The sequence below is a fragment of the Prionailurus viverrinus genome, chromosome B3 (assembly GCF_022837055.1).
Source record: "Prionailurus viverrinus isolate Anna chromosome B3, UM_Priviv_1.0, whole genome shotgun sequence".
Taxonomy (NCBI): Eukaryota; Metazoa; Chordata; class Mammalia; order Carnivora; family Felidae; genus Prionailurus; species Prionailurus viverrinus.
In genome coordinates this window covers 4,484,592-4,506,438 of record NC_062566.1, presented here as the reverse complement: position 1 = coordinate 4,506,438, position 21,847 = coordinate 4,484,592, and the positions used below count along the sequence as shown (strand labels likewise).

Here is a 21,847-nt window from a genome sequence, read left to right as displayed (position 1 = left end):
CCTTTCTTTTATTGATGTGATGCATCACGTTCATTGTTTTGTGGATATTGAACCAGCCCTGCATCCCAGGTATAAATCCCACTTGGTCGTGGTGAATAATTCTTTTAATGTATAGTTGGATCCGGTTGGCTAATGTCTTGTTGAAGATTTTTGCATCCATGTTCATCAGGAAAATTGGTCTAGAGTTCTCCTTTTTAGTGGAGTCTCTGTCTGGTTTTGGAATCAAGGTAATGCTGCCTTCATAGAAAGAGTTTGGAAGTTTTCCTTCCATTTCTATTTTTTGGAACACCTTCAGGAGAATAGGTGTTAACTCTTCCTTAAATGTTTGGTAGAATTCCCCTGGAAAGCTATTTGGGCCTGGACTCTTGTTTTTTGGGAGAGTTTTGATTACTAATTCGATTTACTTACTGGTTATGGGTCTGTTCAAATTTTCTATTGCTTCCTGTTTCAGTTTTGGTAGTGTATATGTTTCTAGGAATTTGTCCATTTCTTCCAGATTTCCCATTTTATTGGCATATTATTGTTTGTATTTCTGCTGTGTTGTGATCTCTCCTCTTTCATTCTTGATTTTATTTATTTGGGTCCTTTCCTTTTTCTTTTTGATCAAACTGCCTAGTGATTTATCAATTTTGTTAATTCTTTCAAAGAACCAGCCTCTGGTTTCATTGATCTGTTCTACTTTTTTGTTTGTTTGTTTGTTTGTTTCGATAGCATTAATTTCCAGTCTAATCTTTATTATTTCCTGTATTCTGCCGGTTTTGGGTTTTATTTGCTGTTCTTTTTCCAGCTCTTTAAGGAATAAGGTTAGGTTGTGTATCTGAGACCTTTCTTCCTTCTTTAGCAAGGCCTGGATTGCTATATACTTTCCTTTTATGACCACCTTTGCTGCATCCCAGAGGTTTTGGGTTGTGGTGTTATATTCATTGGCTTCCACATACGTTTTAATTTCCTCTTTAACTGCTTAGTTAGCCGATTCATTCTTTAGTAGGATGTTCTTCAGTCTCCAAGTATTTGTTAACTTTCCAAATTTTTTCTTGTGGTTGATTTCGAGTTTCATAGTGTTGTGGACTGAAAATATGCATGGTATGATCTCAGTCTTTTTGTACTTGCTGAGGGCTGATTTGTGTCCCAGTATGTGGTCTATTCTGGAGATCGTTCCATGTGCACTGGAGAAGAATGTATATTCTGCTGCTTTAGGATGAAATGTTCTAAATATATCTGTTAATTCTATCTGGTCCAGTGTGTCATTCACAGCCATTGTTTCCTTGTTGATTTTTCGATTAGATGATCTGTCCATTGCTGTGAGTGGGGTGTTGAAATCTCCTACTATTATTATCAAGGAGTTTCTTTATGTTTGTGATTGATTGATTTATATATTTGGGTTCCTGCACATTTGGTGCATAAATGTTTACAATTGTTAGGTTTTCTTGGTGGATAGACCCCTTAATTATGATATAATGCTCTTCTGCATCTCTTGTTACCGTCTTTATTTTAAAGTGTAGATTGTCTGATATAACTATGGCTACTCTGGCTTTCTTTTGTTGACCATATGCAAACAGCATATAGATGGATCTTGTTTTCTTATCCATTCTATTACCCTATGTCTTTTAATTGGAGCATTGAGTCCATTGACGTTCAGAGTGAGTACTGAAAGATAGGAATTTATTGCCATTATGTTGCTTGTAGAGTTGGAGTTTCTGGTGGTGTTCTCTGGTCCTTTCTAGTCTTTGTTGCTTTTGGTCTTTATTTGTTGGTTTGGGTTTCTTTTTCTTTTTTCTTTTTTTTTTTTTCATCTTTTCTCCCCTCAGAGAGTCCCCCTTAAAATTTCTTGCAGGGGTGGTTAAGTGGTCACAAACTCCTGTATTTTTTGTTTGTCTGGGAAACTTTTTATCTCTCCTTCTATTTTGAGTGACAGCCTTGCTGGATAAAGAATTCTTGGCTACATATTTTTCTGATTCAGCGCATTTAATATATCCTGCCACTCCTTTCTGGCCTTCCACGTTTCTGTGGTAGGTCTGCTGCAAACCTGATCTGTCTTCCCTTGTAGGTTAGGGACTTTTTTGCTTTGCTGCTTTCATGATTCTCTCCTTGCGTGAATATTTTGTGAATTTGACTATGATGTGCCTTGTTGATGGTTGTGGTTTTTTTTTTTTTTTTTGAGTCTAATGGGGGTCCTCTGTGCTTCCCAGATTTTGATGTCTGTGTCTTTCCCCAGGTTAGGAAAGTTTTCCACTATGATTTGCTCACATAACCCTTCTACCCCTATTTCTCTCTCTTCCTCTTCTGGGACCCCCTATGATTCTGTTGTTGTTCCTTTTTAATGTGTCACCTATTTCTCTAATTCTTAAATCGTGCTCTTTTGCCTTAATCTCCCTATTTTTTTCTGCTTCGTTATTCTCTATAAGTTTGTCTTCTACATCACTGAATCTCTGTTCTGCCTCATCCAACCTTGCCGCCGCTGCATCCATCTGTGATTGCAGCTCAGTTATAGCATTTTTAATTCCATTCTGGCTATTTTTTACTTCTTTTATCTCTGCAGAAAGGGATTCTAATCTGTTTTTGACTCCAGCTAGTATTCTTATTATTGTGATTCTAAATTCTGGTTCAGACATCTCGCTTGTATCTGTGTTGGTTAAATCCTTGGCTGTCGTTCATTTGTGCTTTTTCTTTTGGGGTGAATTCCTTCGTTTTGTCATTTTGAAGGGAGAAAAGGGATTAATAAGGTATATAAATTGAAATTAAAAAATTAAAATTAAAAAAATATTAAAATTAAAAATTACACACACACACAAATTCAATAGATGATGCTAGATCCTAGGTGTGTTTTGGTCTGGGTGTTGAAAGTGGTTTGAAAGATTAGAGAAAAAAAATGGGGGGGGGGAGAAAAAAAAGGAAATCGTTGAGAATTTGAAAAAATGCATACACTGAAGTAGCTTAAAATTAGATGATGGGGGTAAAATAGAATTTGAAAAAATATACACAAAAGTAAAGAATATAGCAGAAAAAAATTAAAGAAAAATATTTGTAGTAAAAATTAAAAATAAATATGAGTTTGTCTTTTTTTGTATTCAAGAAAAAAGAAAAGAAATGAAAAAGAAAAAGATAAAAAAAGAAAGAAAAAAAGGAAACCATTTGAGAATTTGAAAAAATGAATTCACTGAAGTAGACTAAAATGAGATGATGAGGGTAAAATAGAATTTGAAGAAATATACACAAAAGTAAAGACTATAGTAGAAAAAATTAAAGAAAAATATTTTTAATAAAAATTAAAAATAAATATGATTTTTTTATTTTTCTGTATTTAAGAAAAAAGAAATGAAAAAGAGAAAAAAGATAAAAAAAGAAAAAAAGAAAAAAGAAATCATTTGAAAATTTGAAAAAAGTGAATACACTGTAGTAGACTAAAATAAAATGATGCAAGTAAAATAGAATTTGAAAAAAATTACATAAAAGCAAAAAATATAGTAATAAAAATTAAGAAAAATATTTTTAATAGAAATTGAATGTAAAAATGAAGTTTTTCTCTTCATTCAAGAAAAACGAAGAAGAAAAAAAAGCAAGGAAAAAACCAGAAATTATTTAAAAATTTGAAAAGTTTAATACACTGAAGTACACTAAAGTAAACTGATGGAAGTAAAATAGAGTTTGAAAAAATTTACACAAAAGTAAAAAATATAGTAACAAAAATTAAAGAAAAATATTTTTAATAAAAATTGAAAATAAAAATGAATTTTTTCTCTTTCTGTATTCAAGAAAAGAATTGTAAAAGAGAAAAAGAAAATAGTAAAAAAAAAGAAAGAAAATTGAGTAGATGAACTTGCTAACAGATTGAAGTAGGACTGAAATTTCTTCATTTTCTCCTAGAAGTCAGTGTATGTAGCTCTTTATGGTCCATAAACTAAACCGGCGGTGAGACTTGTGTTCTTCAAGAGCGAAGTCCGCCCAGTTGGGCGGGGCTCAGTGTAACAGCTCCGCTCTCCACTAGATGGCGCTGCTAGCCTACTGGGGCGGAGTGTTGCCGTGCTCTCAGGTGCGCTTACGTATGCGTATGCACATGCGCTGGAGCAGTGAAAATGCCTCCTCCCAGCCACCCAGTCTGTTCTCTCCGTTCAGCAATCGTGCACTCGTCCTCTGTCTTCAGCTCTTGTCCACTCCCCGCTTTTTCCCTCTCCGTGACCAGGCCCCATGCCGTACCTCTCTCCTGAGTTTTGTCTCAGACGGGGCATGTTTTCCCCGGCCCCTTACTTCCGAAGGACTGCGGCTTTGACCCGGTCCGCCCCTCTGCGGGAGGGTCTCACCGAGCAATGGCCGAATGTCGGCTGCACCCAGGAACGCCTGCCAGACCCTGCTGCTGCCGGTGCCCCGAGACTGCAGCCAGGTGCCAGCTGCCCCAGAAAAAGTTCGCAAGATAGTGTAGCAGCACCGTCTCAGGGGTTATGGAAAATCACAACACACGCCTGGCACCAGGCTCCCCCCTTAATGACCTTGTTCCAGCAGCAGCGAATGTGGCCGTTTTCTGGGGTCTGCTGGGACCGGGTGGCTTCAACAGTCTCTACTGAGTGTCCTTCCAGCAGTGGAACCGCTTTTCCCCGTGTGGCCCGAGAACCTCCCGGACCCCACTCTGTTCCTGGGGATTCGCCCTTCCCGCCAGAGCACCGCCAGGTATCGAGCTGCAGAGTTGCAGCCTTTGCGCTCCCCTTGTTTACAGTCTTAATGGAATTAAAACCCTCTCATTTCTTCTTTCTTCTTTCTCCCTTTTTAGTTTAGTCCCTGCGGCTGTTTCCAATTTTCCACCTTCTCTCCAGCTGCTTTTGTGGAGGGATGCTTTTCCCATATTCTCCCCCCCCCCCCCCAGTCTCCATCCTCTCTCCCCTGAAAAAGCGGTTCCCTACCCTTCACGGCTTCTTGCTCCCCAAACTCACCTCTCCATGCCACATACCTGCTGAATTCTGTGCTTCTGGTTGTGCAGATTGTTGTGTTAATCCTCCAATCCGTTTTCTAGGTGTGTAGGATGGTTCAGTGTTGGTCTGGCCGTATTTCATGGACGCGAGACACACAAACAACTTCCATGCTGTTCCGCCATCTTGGCTCCTCCCTAGTTTTTGTATCTTTATGTTATTGATAACTCGGAATATATTATACCCTTAGGGTTAACCATGAAAAATACTATTATCAGTAGCCCTTGGCGTGATTTTAAAAAGATTTTGATTAATTCCCCAGATGTCTTTAGCTTGTTTTTATACAAATAAGAATCTTTGAGAAAGAGCTAGTGTGGAAAGTTACGAGGTACTGGCCATGTCCATTCTCTCGTATTTTGGGCCCTTGGTGCTTAAAATTTAATATTGCTATCAATCTGTGGCTTCTAAGCAGAATTAAAAAAACCCTGATAGTCTGTATTGTGAGGTTTAGTTTAATTTAGGTAATATAATCTATAAATCTAAGGTAGGCTTTTGCAAACTTCACTACGTTGCCAGAAGTTAAAAGTCAAAGAATGAAGGAAGTGTGGAACTCTTCCCATACAGCCATCCTGACACATGAAACTGTAGGTGTAAGATATAATGTGTTCATATTCCAGCCCTGGAAAACAAGAATGGATAAGATTGCTCTACTGAAATTGGTTTTATAACTATTCATCCCATAAAGTTGACTTGGACGCCATAAGGACAGTAGTGTCTGTCACTGTATTGAACCTCAGACGACTGAGTTTCTTTCTTAGTATCTGGATCATAATACACTGAAGGAAAAATTCTAATATTTTCTCCTATGCACAGTTGACTAATTTGCTCCCCACCGCAGAATACCCTCTCCTCCTCTATCTCATCCCCTTCTCCCACCCGCCTTGCAGACCAGTAGGTCAGAAAATAAAAGGGATTCTTGGTAAGGGGCGGGGCAGGGTATAAAAGGGCAGCCTCCTTTTTCCACGCCTTCCATAAAAGTAAGCAAGGACGGTTTCCGTTTCTGCGTTATTTAGTTCCCTGCGGCCTGCTTCTCCCTCTAACGTACACAGCCTCACACCTTTTCGAATTCTTTCCCAGCTCAGGTCTAAAGTAATTTTGGTGCCGAAGGGCAGAGGGAGGGAAGCGGTGTGCTCTGAGTGGCCGTGTAATACACAACAGCTGATCTCTTCTGACATTTATCTCCGCTCTTGAGAGGAGATGGAACAGCTCACTCATGAAGATGAATGTCATACAGGGACTCTGCCATTGTGCATCCTTCCGAGGGAATCTCAGGAAGGAGACTTGGCATTGGAGGGAATATTAGTAACGCTGCGGACACGGGGAAGCTGCTGGCATGGCCGCTCTGCCTTATTAGACCCTGTTAACTGAAATGATGCACCCATGTTAAACAGAGCCAGCCCCATTATAAGATTATCTACTTCCCTCTGTATCTTGGCATTTGCTCATTTCATGCATCCACAGGAAAAAAAAAATGACTTCCCGGCATATTTTTAAGTACAAATGGAAATAGATTGAGTTCGCAAGTATGCATTTGTGTACTTTGCTTCTTGCTTCATTGAAGGTTTTATGATTATAAAAGTGCAGATTCTTCCTAAGACAAATGGTTCAGGGGCTGGAAAAGCAAAGCGTTTTAACCTGGGATAACTGGCTCGATCCAATCCTGGGTCATCTTTGACCCATCAGGACCTATTGAGGATCCAGCAAATCTGAGAATGCACTTGATTTTCACCAGGCTTCTTCTCCATCTCGAAGAGCAGATCAAGAAGAGAAAGTTCTTGGAATCAAATTTCTACCACTCGTGAGTGGTATGACCTGGGGCAGGTTTTTCCAACCTCAATCTCAGATTCCCCATCTATAAAATGGAGACAATAATGGCATCTCCCCCACGGAGCTGCTCCGAGGAGTACATGAAATGAGGAAAAAAGTGTGTAGAAAGCTGAGAACAGTGTTCGGTACATAGTAGATGTTCAGTGAATGTCAGCAGTTGCTCATAACTAGTAGCAACTTCTTAGCAGCACCAGTGACTTAAAGAGTCAGTGATCGGTTTCATTTTCATGAGCTGTCATCTGCTTTAGTTTACATTCCTTCTCTTACATTAGACTTTGTTTATAAGCAGCACTAATTTATAAAGACCAAACTTCACATTCTTCCTTGCTAAATTGGGCCAAAAGACTTCTTGTCTTCTTATCCATTCCCAAGAGACAGGTGATACAATAAAAGAAATCTTGGTTTTGGAGTAAGCCCACTTATGGGGTTGAGTCTTGCTTACTAAGCTTTCTGTGTGGAGTTGCTCAAGACGCTTACCTTCTGTGATCCTCAATTTGCCCATCTGTAGAGTGTGGATAGCAACACTTACCTTAAAAAGATACCAGTAGGATTAGAGGTGAAATATATTAGGCATTCTAATTACTACTCCTGGAGTCTTATAGGTCCATTTATTCTACAGACTCAACTGAACAGCTGCTATGTCCAGGTGGTATGCCAAACATGAAGATACACAAATGGATAAGAATAATCCCTGTCATAAAGTGTTAGCAGTGAGGGAGAGACAGAGTGTGGCAAGAAGTGTGTAAAAGGGCAGATAATCAGGAAAGACTTCTTGGAAGAGGAAACTCTTGGGTTGAGTCTTGAAGGAAGACGTAGTGTGAATGAGGAAGAGGGAAAGGGTCTTCCGTACAAAGGAAGAGCTTGGGAAACACTTAAAATATAAAGGATGAATGTTACTACCTTGCAAATATCCCCCAGCATATTCTCATCATAACTGGGGAAACAAAAATGACTTGTGCTTAGAATCTAACTTTATCATGGACAGATTGAATTGTTGCAAGCCAAGTGTTTCACTTTAGACATTTATTGAACATGTCACTATGAAGATGGTGATCTTGGGAAAGTGTGGAGGTCCCTGAAGAGGAAAGTTTTTGCTATTGGTAGAGTCATCTCCTGGTGCAGCATGGCCACCAGGAGACTCCAGTGGGGAGATGACATTTGCTTTAGGTTCAGCTAGGGTTTAGACCCCCAAACCAGGGTTGTAATGGAATCTCCTTTAACAGAAACTCATTGTAAGTGGGGTAATGCCCATTTTTTCTTAAATCCCAGCAGTCTGCAACCATTATGGGGAGGGCCGGCTCACTGATGGGGAGCATTTAGTCTTGCCCATGAGAATCTTGCCCACCAAGCTACAGCAGGTGTGTGTGTGTGTGTGCGCGTGTGCATGTGTGCACATGTCATGTGACTTCAGTGTATTTAATAGCATAGTGGGAAGTGTACAAAGAAGCAAGGTTCATGTCCAAGGAGACCACCCCTGTTGGCCCTCAGGGAAATCAATTATACCCGAGGAAAGATGCAGGTTCTGTTTCTAGTGTTAGCAGGCAAAAATCTTGGTATTGGGAAGGCACTAGGTGTTTGCTTCCACCTGACTTTGCCTTCACAAATATGCATATGTGAGCACAGGTGTGTGCTCACATATGTGTATTCTATCAGGTGAAACACTCATCCACATTTTGATTGGTTGTCAACATTTTGATCATTTTGACTGGTTCATTTCATTTCACTTGGTTCTTCTGTTGTGGAGAAGTGTAACTGATCATTACCCGTTGTTCAGCTAGGTGTAGACCCAACGAACATTTGCAATGGAGCCTTTTATGAGTGAAATCAGAAAGAGCATCAAAGGTAGAGCATATGTGGCTTGTGTGCTTTCTGAGCCTTCATCTGCTTCTTCACATACTTTCTAATAGCCAGAGCCTTGACCCTGGAGAAAGTACAGAACTTTGGGGAACTATGGAGAAAGTAGACCCAATTAGGTATAAAGACCCAGATGGCATCATGGGTGAAGATGCCTTGTGGAAGTTTCTAAGGCTGTAGTCACAAAGGAGGGGGGGTTCTATTAATGTCATGCTAAAGAGCTACAGGGAGAATGACTTGGGGCTTATACTGTAAGGGGTATCTTCTGTCCCTAGAATGATGAGGGCTCCAGGGAGCTGTGCAGGCAGAGGCTGAGGAAAGAGGAATGTGCAGGGCATAGTTTGTGGGACTACCATTCCTAGTTTTAGAAATATTGAAAAACCACAAAACCACAAGAAATGAGACAGTGGGTTTTTTGTTTCTTTCTTTAGTGTTTGCTTGGTTTTTTGTTTTTTTTTGTTTTTTGTTTTTTTTTGGTGGAGGGTGGCATGTAGGTAGCAAAAAGCCAGAAAGAATAATCTGTGATTTTTACATTTTGCAAGAACAGAGATTCATTACCTGCTATTTCTTCCCTCTCCCCATCTTTCCCCCCAATAAAACCCAAAAGCCCAACGGACAAGTAAGCCAACATTGTAAATGTTCAAAGGTGGGATTACATCTTTTGGTGTCCGGGTGTATTTTGCATCTTAATGCGGTCTTGATGATAACATTTCTCAGGAAAGCCTGCACAGCTGTCTCAGCATCAACAGGCAAGGCGCGGGCATAACTGGCGGCGTGTGGGGAAAATATTGCTCGGAATGTACTGCTGGGTGCAATTTACTTTGATACTGTTCTCTGAAGTATCAAAATTGGTTCTTCATCTTTGACAAAGGAAAATGTGTACTCTGAAGCTATAAGAAGCCAAACCACATTTGGGGTGACAAATGTATTCCTTTGGGAGGCAAGTATTGTATAGTGGAAAGAACCAAAGCTTTGCAGACAGACAGATCTGGGTTCAAGTCCCATATTGGCCACTTGCTATCCTTGCAACCTTTGACAAATTAATTTTTCTAAGCTTTTGTTTCTCCACCCACAGAATGGGTTGTTGCAAGGATAACATGAGGTGATATGTGTTAAGTGTCGAGTTGGAACTCAATATGTAGCAGTGGTTACTAATAAACTCACTTGGTGGGCAGAAGGGAAAGACAGGCTGTGCTCTTTGGGATCTGGGGAGAGGCAAGGGCCTGGGGAACCCACATTGGAGCAATAAAGTGTATGTCTGCCATAGCACCTTAGGATACTCAGAATTATTCACATATCTATTTTCTAGCTCAGTGACTCTATAGGCTTCATTTTCAGACACAGCAAGGAAAGGCTCATGGCATGTATGTCACAATCAGGAGACAGATGGACCTGCCTAGACGCTCTGATTTGGCTCATGACCCGGCAGTTTCTCTGCTTTTTAAATTTCACCCACGTAGTGGTTCAAGTGAAGAACATTTTGCCAGTATATAACATGAGAAGTTTATAGCATCTGGAACCTCTCCCTCATCTTCTCTCTTCTCCTTTCTCTTTTAGAAATCATTATCGCCAGAGCACTGCTGTCACAGGGGGAGCATCTCAGAAGCATTTTTATACCCTCACCTTTGTGGTCAACTTCCCCCACAATGAGGACGCCTGCTACCTGGCCTACCACTATCCCTACACCTATACTGCCCTCATGGTAACTTCCTCTTGACAGTAGCACCCCAGCCGGGCTGAAGAGGCTCTTTGAGGTTTCCCTGGAAACATTCAGGAGACACTGACATCCCGGGAAGCTGTTACCTTCCTAGGGGAGCCAGGCTTTGCTGTCCCTAACTTGGTGGCTTGATATCTGTGGCATCTTCTTCCCTGGGCAGAGCAGGAGGCTGGGGGCATGACCAGTGATGTTCTGAAGCCCCAAGTAGCACACAGTGCTCCTCGTGGGCATGGCATGGGCAGGAGGCATGGCCATTTCACAGGGGACTCTGTCTTTAAGAAGGATGCAGTCATGAGACTGGAGTGAGATTATCAGGTTGAAATGGGAGTAAAAACCATAAGGTCAGCCGAGAGGCAGATTTGAAGGACATCCCCCAATGGAGAGGAAGGAAGCAGAAGATGAAAGGGTAAAGATGAAGCTCCTAGCTTCATTCCTTGCGCCCACAAGCAAACAGCAACTTAGGCTTTTCTCGTCAGTGGCTCCCATGGCGGGAGGCGCTGGAAGGATCCAGGGTGTACAAGAGGGGTGGACGAAATGAATGCCGAATCACTGTAGACACGGGCCTTAATCTGTTTATGAGAGGACTGTGGTGTCCGTCAGTCCAAACCTGAGGTTAGCATCCCTGCATTCTGTCAGGCTCTGACAAAATTTCCGTAGACAAATTTGAGCAAACTACTGAAACCATGCATTTTTATGTCATTTGGAAAAGTTGGCAAACTGTCCCTTTCCCCCCAGCAATTTCATGGCTCCCCTGAGGATTAACGAGCTAAAAGTATCTTCTATAAAGCACTCTCATCCTCTGTGTTAACGCAAAATGTTATTAGCAGATTTATAATAATATGTGTTTTATGTGTAAGTGTATCTACTACTTAGCCTGAAGGATGAGCATTTTCATCATAAGGCTGTGATAAGGAGTTGGAAATGGTAATAACCAAGAACATCCTTGCCTTCAAAAGAAATGTTCAGGTATAAATGAAAGTTTTCCTCCATCGAGAAGGCATATCTTAAACCACTTGGCTAACTGCTTCGGGAAAGTGTATCTGCCCTTCTCCCCATATGTTGTCTTGCCTAAAGAGAGATTTTTACTGTTTTCCAGATTGCAAAAGATACACAACTAGTATTATTTGTGTATCGCACTTAGAGATCTCAAGAAGTTAATCCAAGAAATGTGCGTCACGAGCTATGCTGTAACAAGCTATGTTTATTATAAAACATGCTTTTTGCCTCTGGGGACCTAGAGCAGGCAAGATTCATGAGCCCCTTCAACAGTTGCATTTATTGTCTTGCTTGACAAGCTCTGCATGCGAACAGTCAACTGAGGAAGGGGATTCCTCTTTGCATGTGTGTTTGCCTTTCCTATTGGGGGAACAATCCATGGGTCCCGGACACTATTCTTTAAACTTGTTGGAATATCTTAGACTCTGATGTGATTCTCGGTGGCAGTCAGTATAAGACTTGAGAGCTTGAAGGGGTTTGGGAAATTGTCTAATACACCCTTATCATTTGCAGATGCAAACATGGAGGCCTAGACACCGCACATCTAGCTAGTGGCCAAGCAGGGAACAGAGCACCAGCCTTTGAAGGCTATTCCTGTGCCCTTCTACTTGACTATAGAAGAGGTGTAGGAGAAACTCAGAAGAACTATTCTGGGATCAGAGCAGTGTCCTTCCCTGCTATGATGTACAACCACAGTCCACTTTTACAGGCACACATAATATCAAGTTGTATGATTGTATAATGTACGATGGTTGAGTTCAAGTCACGAACCCATGGTTTTTATCTGCAATACCAAATACCATGGATGTGGTACGGCAGGATAGTGTTGTTCCCCAAACACAGTCCCATTCTTTTTGTTTTCTCCCTGAAGTATGTATGTATGTATGTATGTATGTATTCAAAATGAGAGCAGGAGAGGGGCAAAGAGAGAGAAAATCCAAGTAGGCTTCTCACTATTAATGCAGAGCCCAGTGCAGAGCTTGAACTCACAAACCGTGTGATCGTGACATACGCTGAAATTGAGAGTTGGACACTTAACCAACTGAACCATGCATTTGCCCCAAACAGAGTCTTATTCTTATCCCAGGATGCTCTGATGGGTTCTTGTGAGGTGCCTGTATGTTGTTTTGAAGTGTGTAACTTAAAGTAAGATGCCAAATGCAGTCAAGCCCTGCCTGAAAAAGTGTCAGGTCTTGAATCAACCAGCTGGCACCTCACCAGGACCTGTCAGAGCATCTTGAGATAAGAATGGGACTGTGTTTGGGGAACAACACTATCCAGCTAAACCATATCCATGGCACTAGGCGTTTCAACTAAAAACCGTGGGTTGATGACATGAACCTAACTATCAGAGATTGTACAACCACACAACATGGTGGTTGTGTGTACCTATAAAAGCGTAGCTACTACAACTATTGTACGTCACAGCTTATGCCTTTAGGGTCCACTGACATTTTGTGCTCTTGTCAGACCACAGAGTCTGAAGTTTACAATCAACCAATAGCTTAGGAATCAGTAGTCAATGGTGGGGAGATAATTTTGTCTTGAGTGGGGGACAGAAACACAAGAAAAGAGGAACCCCCTCCCCTCCCAGTTACTTGATCTTGATGAGAGGGAAAGAGAGATCTTGTGAATTGATGCTTATTGGCTTGTTGCTTAGCCTATTGACTGGGAATCTTTTCCTGCTGGGGAAGTTTGGAGGAGAGTTAATGAAAAAGAGACAAAGGAAAAGGGACACTTTATTGTTTCTCCTAAATGAGTAGAACAGAGTAAGAAAGACATCTGTTATCTGAAAGTGAAAAGTGCATATAGTCACTTTTGGGTTTTACATTTCCAATAATGCATGGTCTTTGTTCTCTCTAGGTTTAACACAATAATTGACTCTATGACTTCTCTTAAAATCTACTTCCTCCCATCCTGGACACAATGAGTACATTCCATAGTACAAACTAGTCATTTTTATTTTTGGACACATCCTAGGGAGAAATAGTTTTTCTTCCAACAGATCAGTGATAAATTAAATGTGAATGATACCCCAAGGGCAGAATTAACTGCATGTTACTTGGGGGTTATGCTGAGGGGTGGAAAATACATTTCTATGTGGAATTCACAATTTGTAAATCTCTTATAATATGGAGTATGTTTAATAATTACAGACATTTTTATAGTGGAGGACATGTGTATTGGATGTTTTTCAACATGAATACAATTTTGCAATTTAAAAATCTTTATTATTCTCTTATAATAAGAGAATTAGCATTTAGTTCTTTCAAATTGATATCTTCCAGATGCTTGCCAGGAACTCTGTTGGATAATTGTCCAAATTATAATATTAAAATAAAGCAAAAAGAAAGAAATATAATGATATAATTATGAAGCAAGCAAATGGAATTCTATTTTAATCATCCATATCAAGCTGTCAATAATTGCAATGATGGTTCAAGTGTTCACAATACTTTTTAAAGTATCTGGATTATGTTGTGTATTGCCCCTAGGTAGCCAGTAGTATTGGCTGACAATGGGGCCCCAAGAGAGTTTCTGATGGACATTTTAGAGGGTAAGGAAGCAGGATCTCACTGGGAATTTATAACTGTATGAGTTGGCAAGAGATAAAAAGGTGATCATAAGTAGGGTCCATATGTTGGGAGAGCTTAAATTTCCAAAAGTTTGAGCGTGGTTTTTCACCAGACATACACGTGTATGGTGGCCGGTGCTCCCACCATTGTTCTCGGAGGTTAAATAGAGTATAGTGTAGGGTAAGAAAAAGAGAGTGGGAGAAGGAAAGAAAAGAGAGAATTAGAATATATTTGCACAGTCTTTTAAAAGGGTGCAGAATATAAAAGCAGTTACTACGTGGGTTATTGTGAAGGCTGAGTTACTTGATACATGGAAGGTGTTAGCCAAGTATGGGTGCGTAGCAAGCAATACTAGATGATAAGCATCAGGGCATTTAGTCCCTTTTTGATAATGATGCGTGATCATTTTCTCCATTGGGCTGATGGGAAGATACCCATTCCATAACATAAGCAAATTAAAATTATGTAAAAATCCAAATTAAAGACCCCAAAGAAATAAATGCCAAGGCTACTTATGGTTGTCTTAGGGTAGTTGATGAAAGTGATTATTTTTTACTCTCTTTTCCAAATCATAAGTAATATAACTTCGTTTATTTTTAAAGGGAAAAGGATCTGAAATTCATGTTTTCTTTCTAATCGGCAAATCTATGAGCAGACACCTAGAGACAAAGCATTTCTCTTCCTTCTTAAAGCAAGTCCATTTAATGTAGAGAGAGAGGCACTGGCGGGCTGGGGCAGTTGGACAGAGCCCATTAGAGCCCTCCTGCAGCAGGCTGTCTGGATCTTATTTAGCTTATATATGTCATCTCTCCTTCTCTTGTGCTGAGAGACCTTCCAGTCTCCGATGAGTGTATTTAAGTGACAACTGAGAACTAGTCTGTATACAAATAAAATAGGCCATCTCCTTAGGGGTGAGCTTTCTTCTGAATTAGGGGCACAGAGAGTACAGCTGTTTAGGGGATAACAATGACAAATGAACGATTTTCAGTGCGGGTACTTCTCACCTTATCAATAGCCATTGCGGGGTAACCTGCTGAGGTCAAGTGAAGTCTTTTCTGGAAGTTTAAAGGAGAAGGGGAGCAGAAGACTCCTGTGGAGAGGCGCCCATAAGGCTGCAGCCTACCTTATCAGCCTGGCGTCTTTCATGGAGAGGTAGGATTTTCTTCTAAGAAGACAACCTCTCAGGGGGTCCCGTAATTGCCTTGAACTCATTCCCATTTTTGTAAAGAAACCCACCCCTGTGGCTTCTGTGGGGCTGTGATTATACTTGGTTGTTGGCACATGCATTCAGAAGCCCTGTTTCTCTCATCATTTATCCCAGCCATGTCCAATTACACATGGCCCTGCTGGATCTGAGATGGGAACATTCACCTCAAAACCATTTTCTGGAGAACAATACAGAGCCATTTCTACAAAAGGAAATCCCACAGAAGTTTATAGGTGGTTTACTTCTGGAAGTCTTCTGTATGACTGGAGCCAGAATAATGCCCTAAGGGTAGAGGTGTTACATATTTGGGGACAGGTGGAACAGGACAGAGATTTCAATGAGGGGATTCGGGGGGATGGTTGCATGAAAAACTACAGTTACAAGAAAATGAGCTTAAGCTAAAAGATGGTAGGCATTGTTGAGTGGTGATATTATTAATCATAGAAATAGAATAATCAAACATTTAACAGAGAATTCATAGGAGAAGAAAACTTTGAAATTTTGCTTCCTCCTGCATTTGTTGCTGGGGGACATGCTAAGGCCACAGTGTTGTTTTTGTTATTTGAGTATGGTTGACGCACAACATTAACTTCATCATACAACACTGTGATTGGACATCTCTGTACATTATGCAGTGCTCACCATTAGTGTAGCTGCTGTCTGTAAGGTGATGCTGTTTTGAAGGGCGGTATTCATGGGCACAATGGTGCTTTTAGTTTTTACTTTTTTAAAAAAGTTTATTTATTTATCTTGAGAGAGAGAGAGAGAGCAAGCGAGCAGAGGGAGAGGGAGGATCTGAAGCAGGCTCTGCACTCTCAGCGCAGAGACCGACATGGGGCTTGAACTCATGAACTGTGGTATTATGACCTGAGCCTAAACCAACAGTTGGACACTTAACCAACTAAGCCACCCAGGTACCCTTATTTTTCACTTTTTTCTTTCACACTCAATTGTGTTTGATGACTTCTGTAGTAGACCAACCTGCCTCCAAAACTGCTTTGGGAAGCAGGTTACATGATTTATAAAATCTAGATTTTATTATTATTATTTTTTTTAGATTTGGCATCAGACACCAAAGAGCTGTGGCCTATTTGTAACTTTGTGACATCACAGAACAATGGTCAGTTCCTGTGTTGAGAAGGCTCCCCCATGCCTATGAGGACCCTTAGCCATAATGAAATGTCAAACGAAAAAAAAAAAATCCTCATAGAAGCAGTTCAGCAAAGACCATGTTTTCCAAAGCATATTCTATAGCATTCCAGGATCCTGTGATCTTTAGAGAAAAAGAATTTATTGGTCACATAAATTCATGAAACACTGTTCGCTACTTTTTCTTCTAAGTTTACAGTGCATATTGGTGTTTTATTTTTTTTAAGTTTACTTGTTTATTTTGAGAGAGATAGAGACAGCACAAGTAGGGGAGGAGCAGAGAGAGAGGCAGAGAGAAAATCCCAAGCAGGCTCCATGCTGCCAGTGCAGAGCCTGGTGTAGGACTTGAACTCACGAAACCATGAGATTATGACAGAGCCAAAACCAAGAGTTTGACGCTTAACCGACTGAGCCATCCAGGTGCCCCAGGATATTGTTGTTTTAAAGAATCTGAGGGGCGCCTGGTCGGTTAAGCGTCCGACTTCGGCTCAGGTCATGATCTCACGGTCCGTGAGTTCGAGCCCCGCGTCGGGCTCTGTGCTGACAGCTCAGAGCCCGGAGCCTGCTTCAGATTCTGTGTCTCCCTCTCTCTGACCCTCCCCTGTTCATGCTCTGTCTCTCTCTGTCTCAAAAATAAGTAAACGTTAAAAAAAAAAATTAAAAAAAAAAAAGAATCTGAAAAGTTCTGCAGCCATGAAAATGTTATCATTTTCTTTAACTCACCATGTTCCGGGTGCTTTGGCTGTGAATTTCCCGTCCCTCCACCTCCCTGCCCACCCCCCAGCACTTAGTAATGTCCTGCAGAACACATTTTGGGGAGATGCTGCAGAAGAGAATATTGCTTTCCCAGTTTGGGGGCCTGGAATCTTGAGAGTAATCATGAGATGGGTTTTGCTCCGTCCAGATTTCAATAATAACCAATACTGGGAGCAGCTTTCACCCAGCAACTTATGAAAGTGATTAGAAGAATTTGTTTATGATCAGAGAGTATCATCTGAACTCACAACTGTATTCATTCTTTTAACTAAATTTCTACAATTTCCCTTTACTGGGATGGCAAGACATGACTGACATTCTGAAAGGGACATTTCCATTCTTGTCCTATGCCATCTTTCCCAGGAGACCAGATGTCCATTTCTCTTACCAGGACTTTAATTACACTGATTTAATATTGATTTTCCTTTTCATACATGAATTTCTTCCATGAGCCTTCTTTCAGGAGGATATTGTTCTATTCCCTAACAGTTTGACTTTTGCTGTATTTCAAACCATTTTTACATATGCCTAATTTCATTGAATTGTCAGATAATGTAGTTGGTACAATTTCTACTTTTGGGGGGAAACTGTAGGGCATTTTTATTTTTAATTAAAAAAATTATTTTTATGTATTTATTTTTTACATTATTTTTTTAGAGTTCATTTATTTATTTTGAGAGAGAGAGAGAGAGAGACATGGAAGGAGCAGAGAGGGAGGGAGAGAGAGAATCCCAAGCAGGCTCTGCTCTCTCAGCACAGAGCCTGACATGGGGCTCGAACTCACAAACCATGATATCATAACCTGAGCCAAAATCCAGAGTTGGATGCTTAAATGGCTGAACCACTCAGGCACCCCAATTTAGGGAATTTTTAAAAGGCCCTGTATATGATTAATTTTAGTTACAGTTCCGAGGATGTTTGAGAAAAAGAAAAAAATAATGCTCTCTGTAAATACAAAATTTGACATTTACCTATAAAAACAGTATTGTTCAAATGCTGTATGTCATTATTTTTGTGGAAGTGATTTATTCAACACTTTCTTAAAGACTCTCCCACTCATTGTACTATTTTTCTCCTTCTTCTGTTTTTGCATTATATATTTCAGTCTATGTTACTTGATTCTTAAGATTTATGAGTTTTATATGTTCATTGTGAATTTTGCCCTTTATCAAAATAAGGTTTTTAAATCCCTTTTAATGTACTTGGTCTTAAATATGACTTTGTCATATATTACTATCACCGTGCCTGCTTTAATTTATGTTTGCTTATTCTTTACGTTTCAGTATTTCTGTCCTAAAATATTTTAGTGGAGGCAAACAAAATAGATAATTTAGGAGTGTTTTCATACACATTATGTATTTTTTTCTTTCTCTGAAAGTACTTCTTATATACAGTATGCAATGGGATTTAAAAAAAAAATGAATCCGAAAGGTTTTGTCACTTAATAAGGATGTTTAATCTTTACTTATAACAATTTTTGGTGTTCCTTCTGTCACTTTTATTTTATGCTATTTTCCATGCTTCTTTGCTTTTCTTTCTGTCTCCCTTGTTCCCTTCCTTTTTTACTTCTTTCCTCCCTCCCTCCCTCCTTCCCTCCTTCCCTTCCTCTCCCATTCTCCCTTCCTTCCCTTCCCCTTCTTTCTTTCATTCCTTTCTTTCTTCCTTCTGTCCTTCCTTCCTCTTTTTCTCTCTCTTTTTCCCTCCCCACTGTCTCTTTCTTATACAACACGGACCGACCATATTTTCTCTCATATTTTTTTTTCTCTTTAGTGTTTATAATTCAACTAGTGTTTCCCTTTTTGTTCTTAAACATATTTGGGGCTGTCTGGGTGACTCAGTTGGTTGAGCGTCTGACTCTTGAATTTGGCTCAGGTCATGATCCCAGGGTCATGGTATCAAGCCTTACTTTGGGCTCTGTGTTGAGCATGGAGCCTATTCTCTCTCTCTCTCTCTCTCCCTCTCTCTCTCTCTCCCTCTCCCCCTCCCTCCCTCTTTCTCCCTCCCCTGCTCACATGCTCTCTTCCTCAAATTAAAAAAAATAGACCAATAAATTAATAATAAAAACATATTTGAACTTTTACTTCTCTATCAAAAATAACAAGTAAAATTGAGTGTTTCCTATATGACAGGCACTTTTCACATACAGCATATGGTTAAGTAGCAACCACTGGTTGAGGTGGGTATTTTTATACACATTTGAAAGATGAGAAAACTGAGTCACAAAGAGGCTAATACAGAATTTACATAACTTTTCCAGAACCCACAGCCCAAATTTGATCCTAGGCAGTTTGACGCAAGAGCCTACCCTGTTAGTCATCTCGATATATTACCTTTCCATTTTTAAAGATTATATAATATCACTGTGTATGAAAGTTTAAAAAGTTCATATTTTGTTTTACTTAATTCTTCCCTTGCACATCTCTTTTTAATTTCATTTTAGAATCAGATGATATTAAGATTTGATAATCTGTATTTTCTCCCTATATAATTATTTTTATGGTGGCATTATTATATTTGTATATATTTACATTTGTATTATATTTATATTTGCTTCATGTAATTGTATTATTATTTTATATTTGTATTATTATATTTGTCTTTTATGTTTGTATTACGTAGTAACCATATTTCAATTGTTGTGTAGACTCAAGCCTTGTGTAACTGGACTGTCCTATTATATCGTTTCTTAGTTTGATTTTGGGACGGTATGTCTTCCAGTTATTATTTTCAGGAAAGATAAGGTGATGTGCTTTCGAGCTTTTGCACATGTGAATGTACCACATATGCACGTGAGCAAACACTTGGCTGGTTGTAGGTTCACTGGGTAACAATCCTTTCTACTGTCAAACACTAAGCAGTAATCCTTTTCCTCTGGCATCTAGTGTTGCAGAAGGAAGTAAGACCTGAGGATAATTTTTTGCATGTACATTTATGTACATTTATAGGTTTATCTACACACACACACACACACACACACACACACACACACAAATGCACATGCCTACTACTTAAAAATAATCTTTATTGTAGGGTGCAACCCCCCATTCTTCTCAATAAGGTGCAGTGGTGTTGATTTTAGTTAGATTGGCAAACACACAAGACTAGGCTTTACCAGAGCCAAGCTGACTCATCCTTGAGAAGGACACAAACAACCACACAACATACACAGAAAGGGCTCAGTGAAGGTCTCTAGACTCCAGGCATGGCTTCTTTTGCCCTAGTCACTCTTAACTAGGGACATGTGTGGTCTTGAGAGATGAAGCTGATCATAGCCTAGGAAAACCATCAACCCTAGGGTTTCTTCCATGTTCATACCTAGCTATCTGCATAGACCTTTTGGTTTACATGTGTTTGTGTATGTACACTTTGTTACTTACCTTGTCTCCTCTGGGGGTGTGACTGTCTCCCTGTCAACAGCTCAGGGCATCTCAAAAATACCTGGTACTCTTTACTCAATGAACAATCACAAGAATGAAGTACAAAGGTTTGGTTGGGTACATGGGCCTCAGTTGAATTCTTCTCTTGAATCTGGGCTGGACATGCTCCTTCTAATTCTTTTACTTAATACTGTGTCAAATTCTGGTCCCAGAAATATCACCAGAGCAACATGTTTCTAAGAAAAATCTGAGTTTATTGCTTCCCTTTGTGTGTTGGGCAGAATAATGGCTCCCCCCACCCCAACTGACTGTTCTCATCTCAATCCCTGAAACTTGTGATGATGTTACTTTATGGAGTACAAGAGATTTTGCAGGTGTAATTGAGTTAAGGGTCTTGAGATGGGGAGATTGTCCTAGATTATCAGGTTGGGTCCAGTGTAATCACAAGGGTCCTTAAACATGACGGAATGAGACAGAAAGTCAGGGTCAGAGGAGGGGATGTGACCATGAAAGCAGAGGTGGGAATTATGGATCCCTGGCTTTGGAGATGGAGGAAGGCACCATGAGGCAAGGAACACAGGTGACCTCTAGATTCTGGTAAAGGCAAGGAAATGAATTATCCTCTAGAGCCTCCAGAAGGAGTGTAATTCTCCCAACACCTTGACTTATGCCCAGTAAGGTCCATTTTGGACTTCTGACCTCCAGAACTATAAGGCAATAAATTTGTGTTGCCTTAGCCCACTAAATTTGTGGCAATTTGTTATAGCAGCGAGAGAAAAATAATATACTTCACAAGGAAGAATGTGACAAGGTCTTGATAATATCTCAAAAGGGGTAGGGAAAAGGTGAGATGTTTATTAAGTCTTTAAATCTTATTAAAAGAAGGTTATTCAGGGGCACCTGAGTGGCTCAATTGGTTGAGTGCCGGCTCTTGATTTTGGCTCAGGTCATAATCTCACATTTGTAGATTAGAGCCCTGCTTAGGGCTCTTCACTGACAGCATGGAGCCTGCTTGGGATTCTCTCTCTCCCTCTCTCTCTGCCCTTCCCCCACTTGGTGTGTGCATATGCACTCTTTCTCAAATAAATAAAGATTTTTTTTTAAATGTGGGGGCTTGATTAGCATTGGGTAAAGATCATGACACAGTGGTTTAAGATTGGGGGACACTGTAAGGCAAGAATCATGAGGACAGGGTCTCCATCTTGAATCAAAGAATCAGTTGTTGCTTTCTGTTGAAGAGTTGATGAGATGTTCCTGGAATGAACAATAAATTTATTTGTGATTTATATTTTCCTGGGCAAGACTTTCCTAGACTAGTAAAGTTATGTTGAGGCAGACAGGGGATAATAAAGTCAGTAGGCTATGTGGAGGTAGATGATTTGGGGTTTCAGTTGTAAAGAAAGTATGACTCAGGGTCACATTTTCAGCTA

General features: G+C 40.2%; 1 protein-coding gene across 1 annotated transcript in view; it reads left to right on the top strand.

Moving 5' to 3' along the window:
• Positions 1-21,847, top strand: part of AGBL1 (AGBL carboxypeptidase 1) — a 789,011-nt gene that overhangs the window by 122,824 nt on the left and 644,340 nt on the right. The window contains exon 16 of the mRNA XM_047861651.1: positions 10,197-10,341. Coding sequence (XP_047717607.1) covers positions 10,197-10,341 — 145 coding nt within the window. The remainder of the gene's footprint in view (positions 1-10,196; positions 10,342-21,847) is intronic.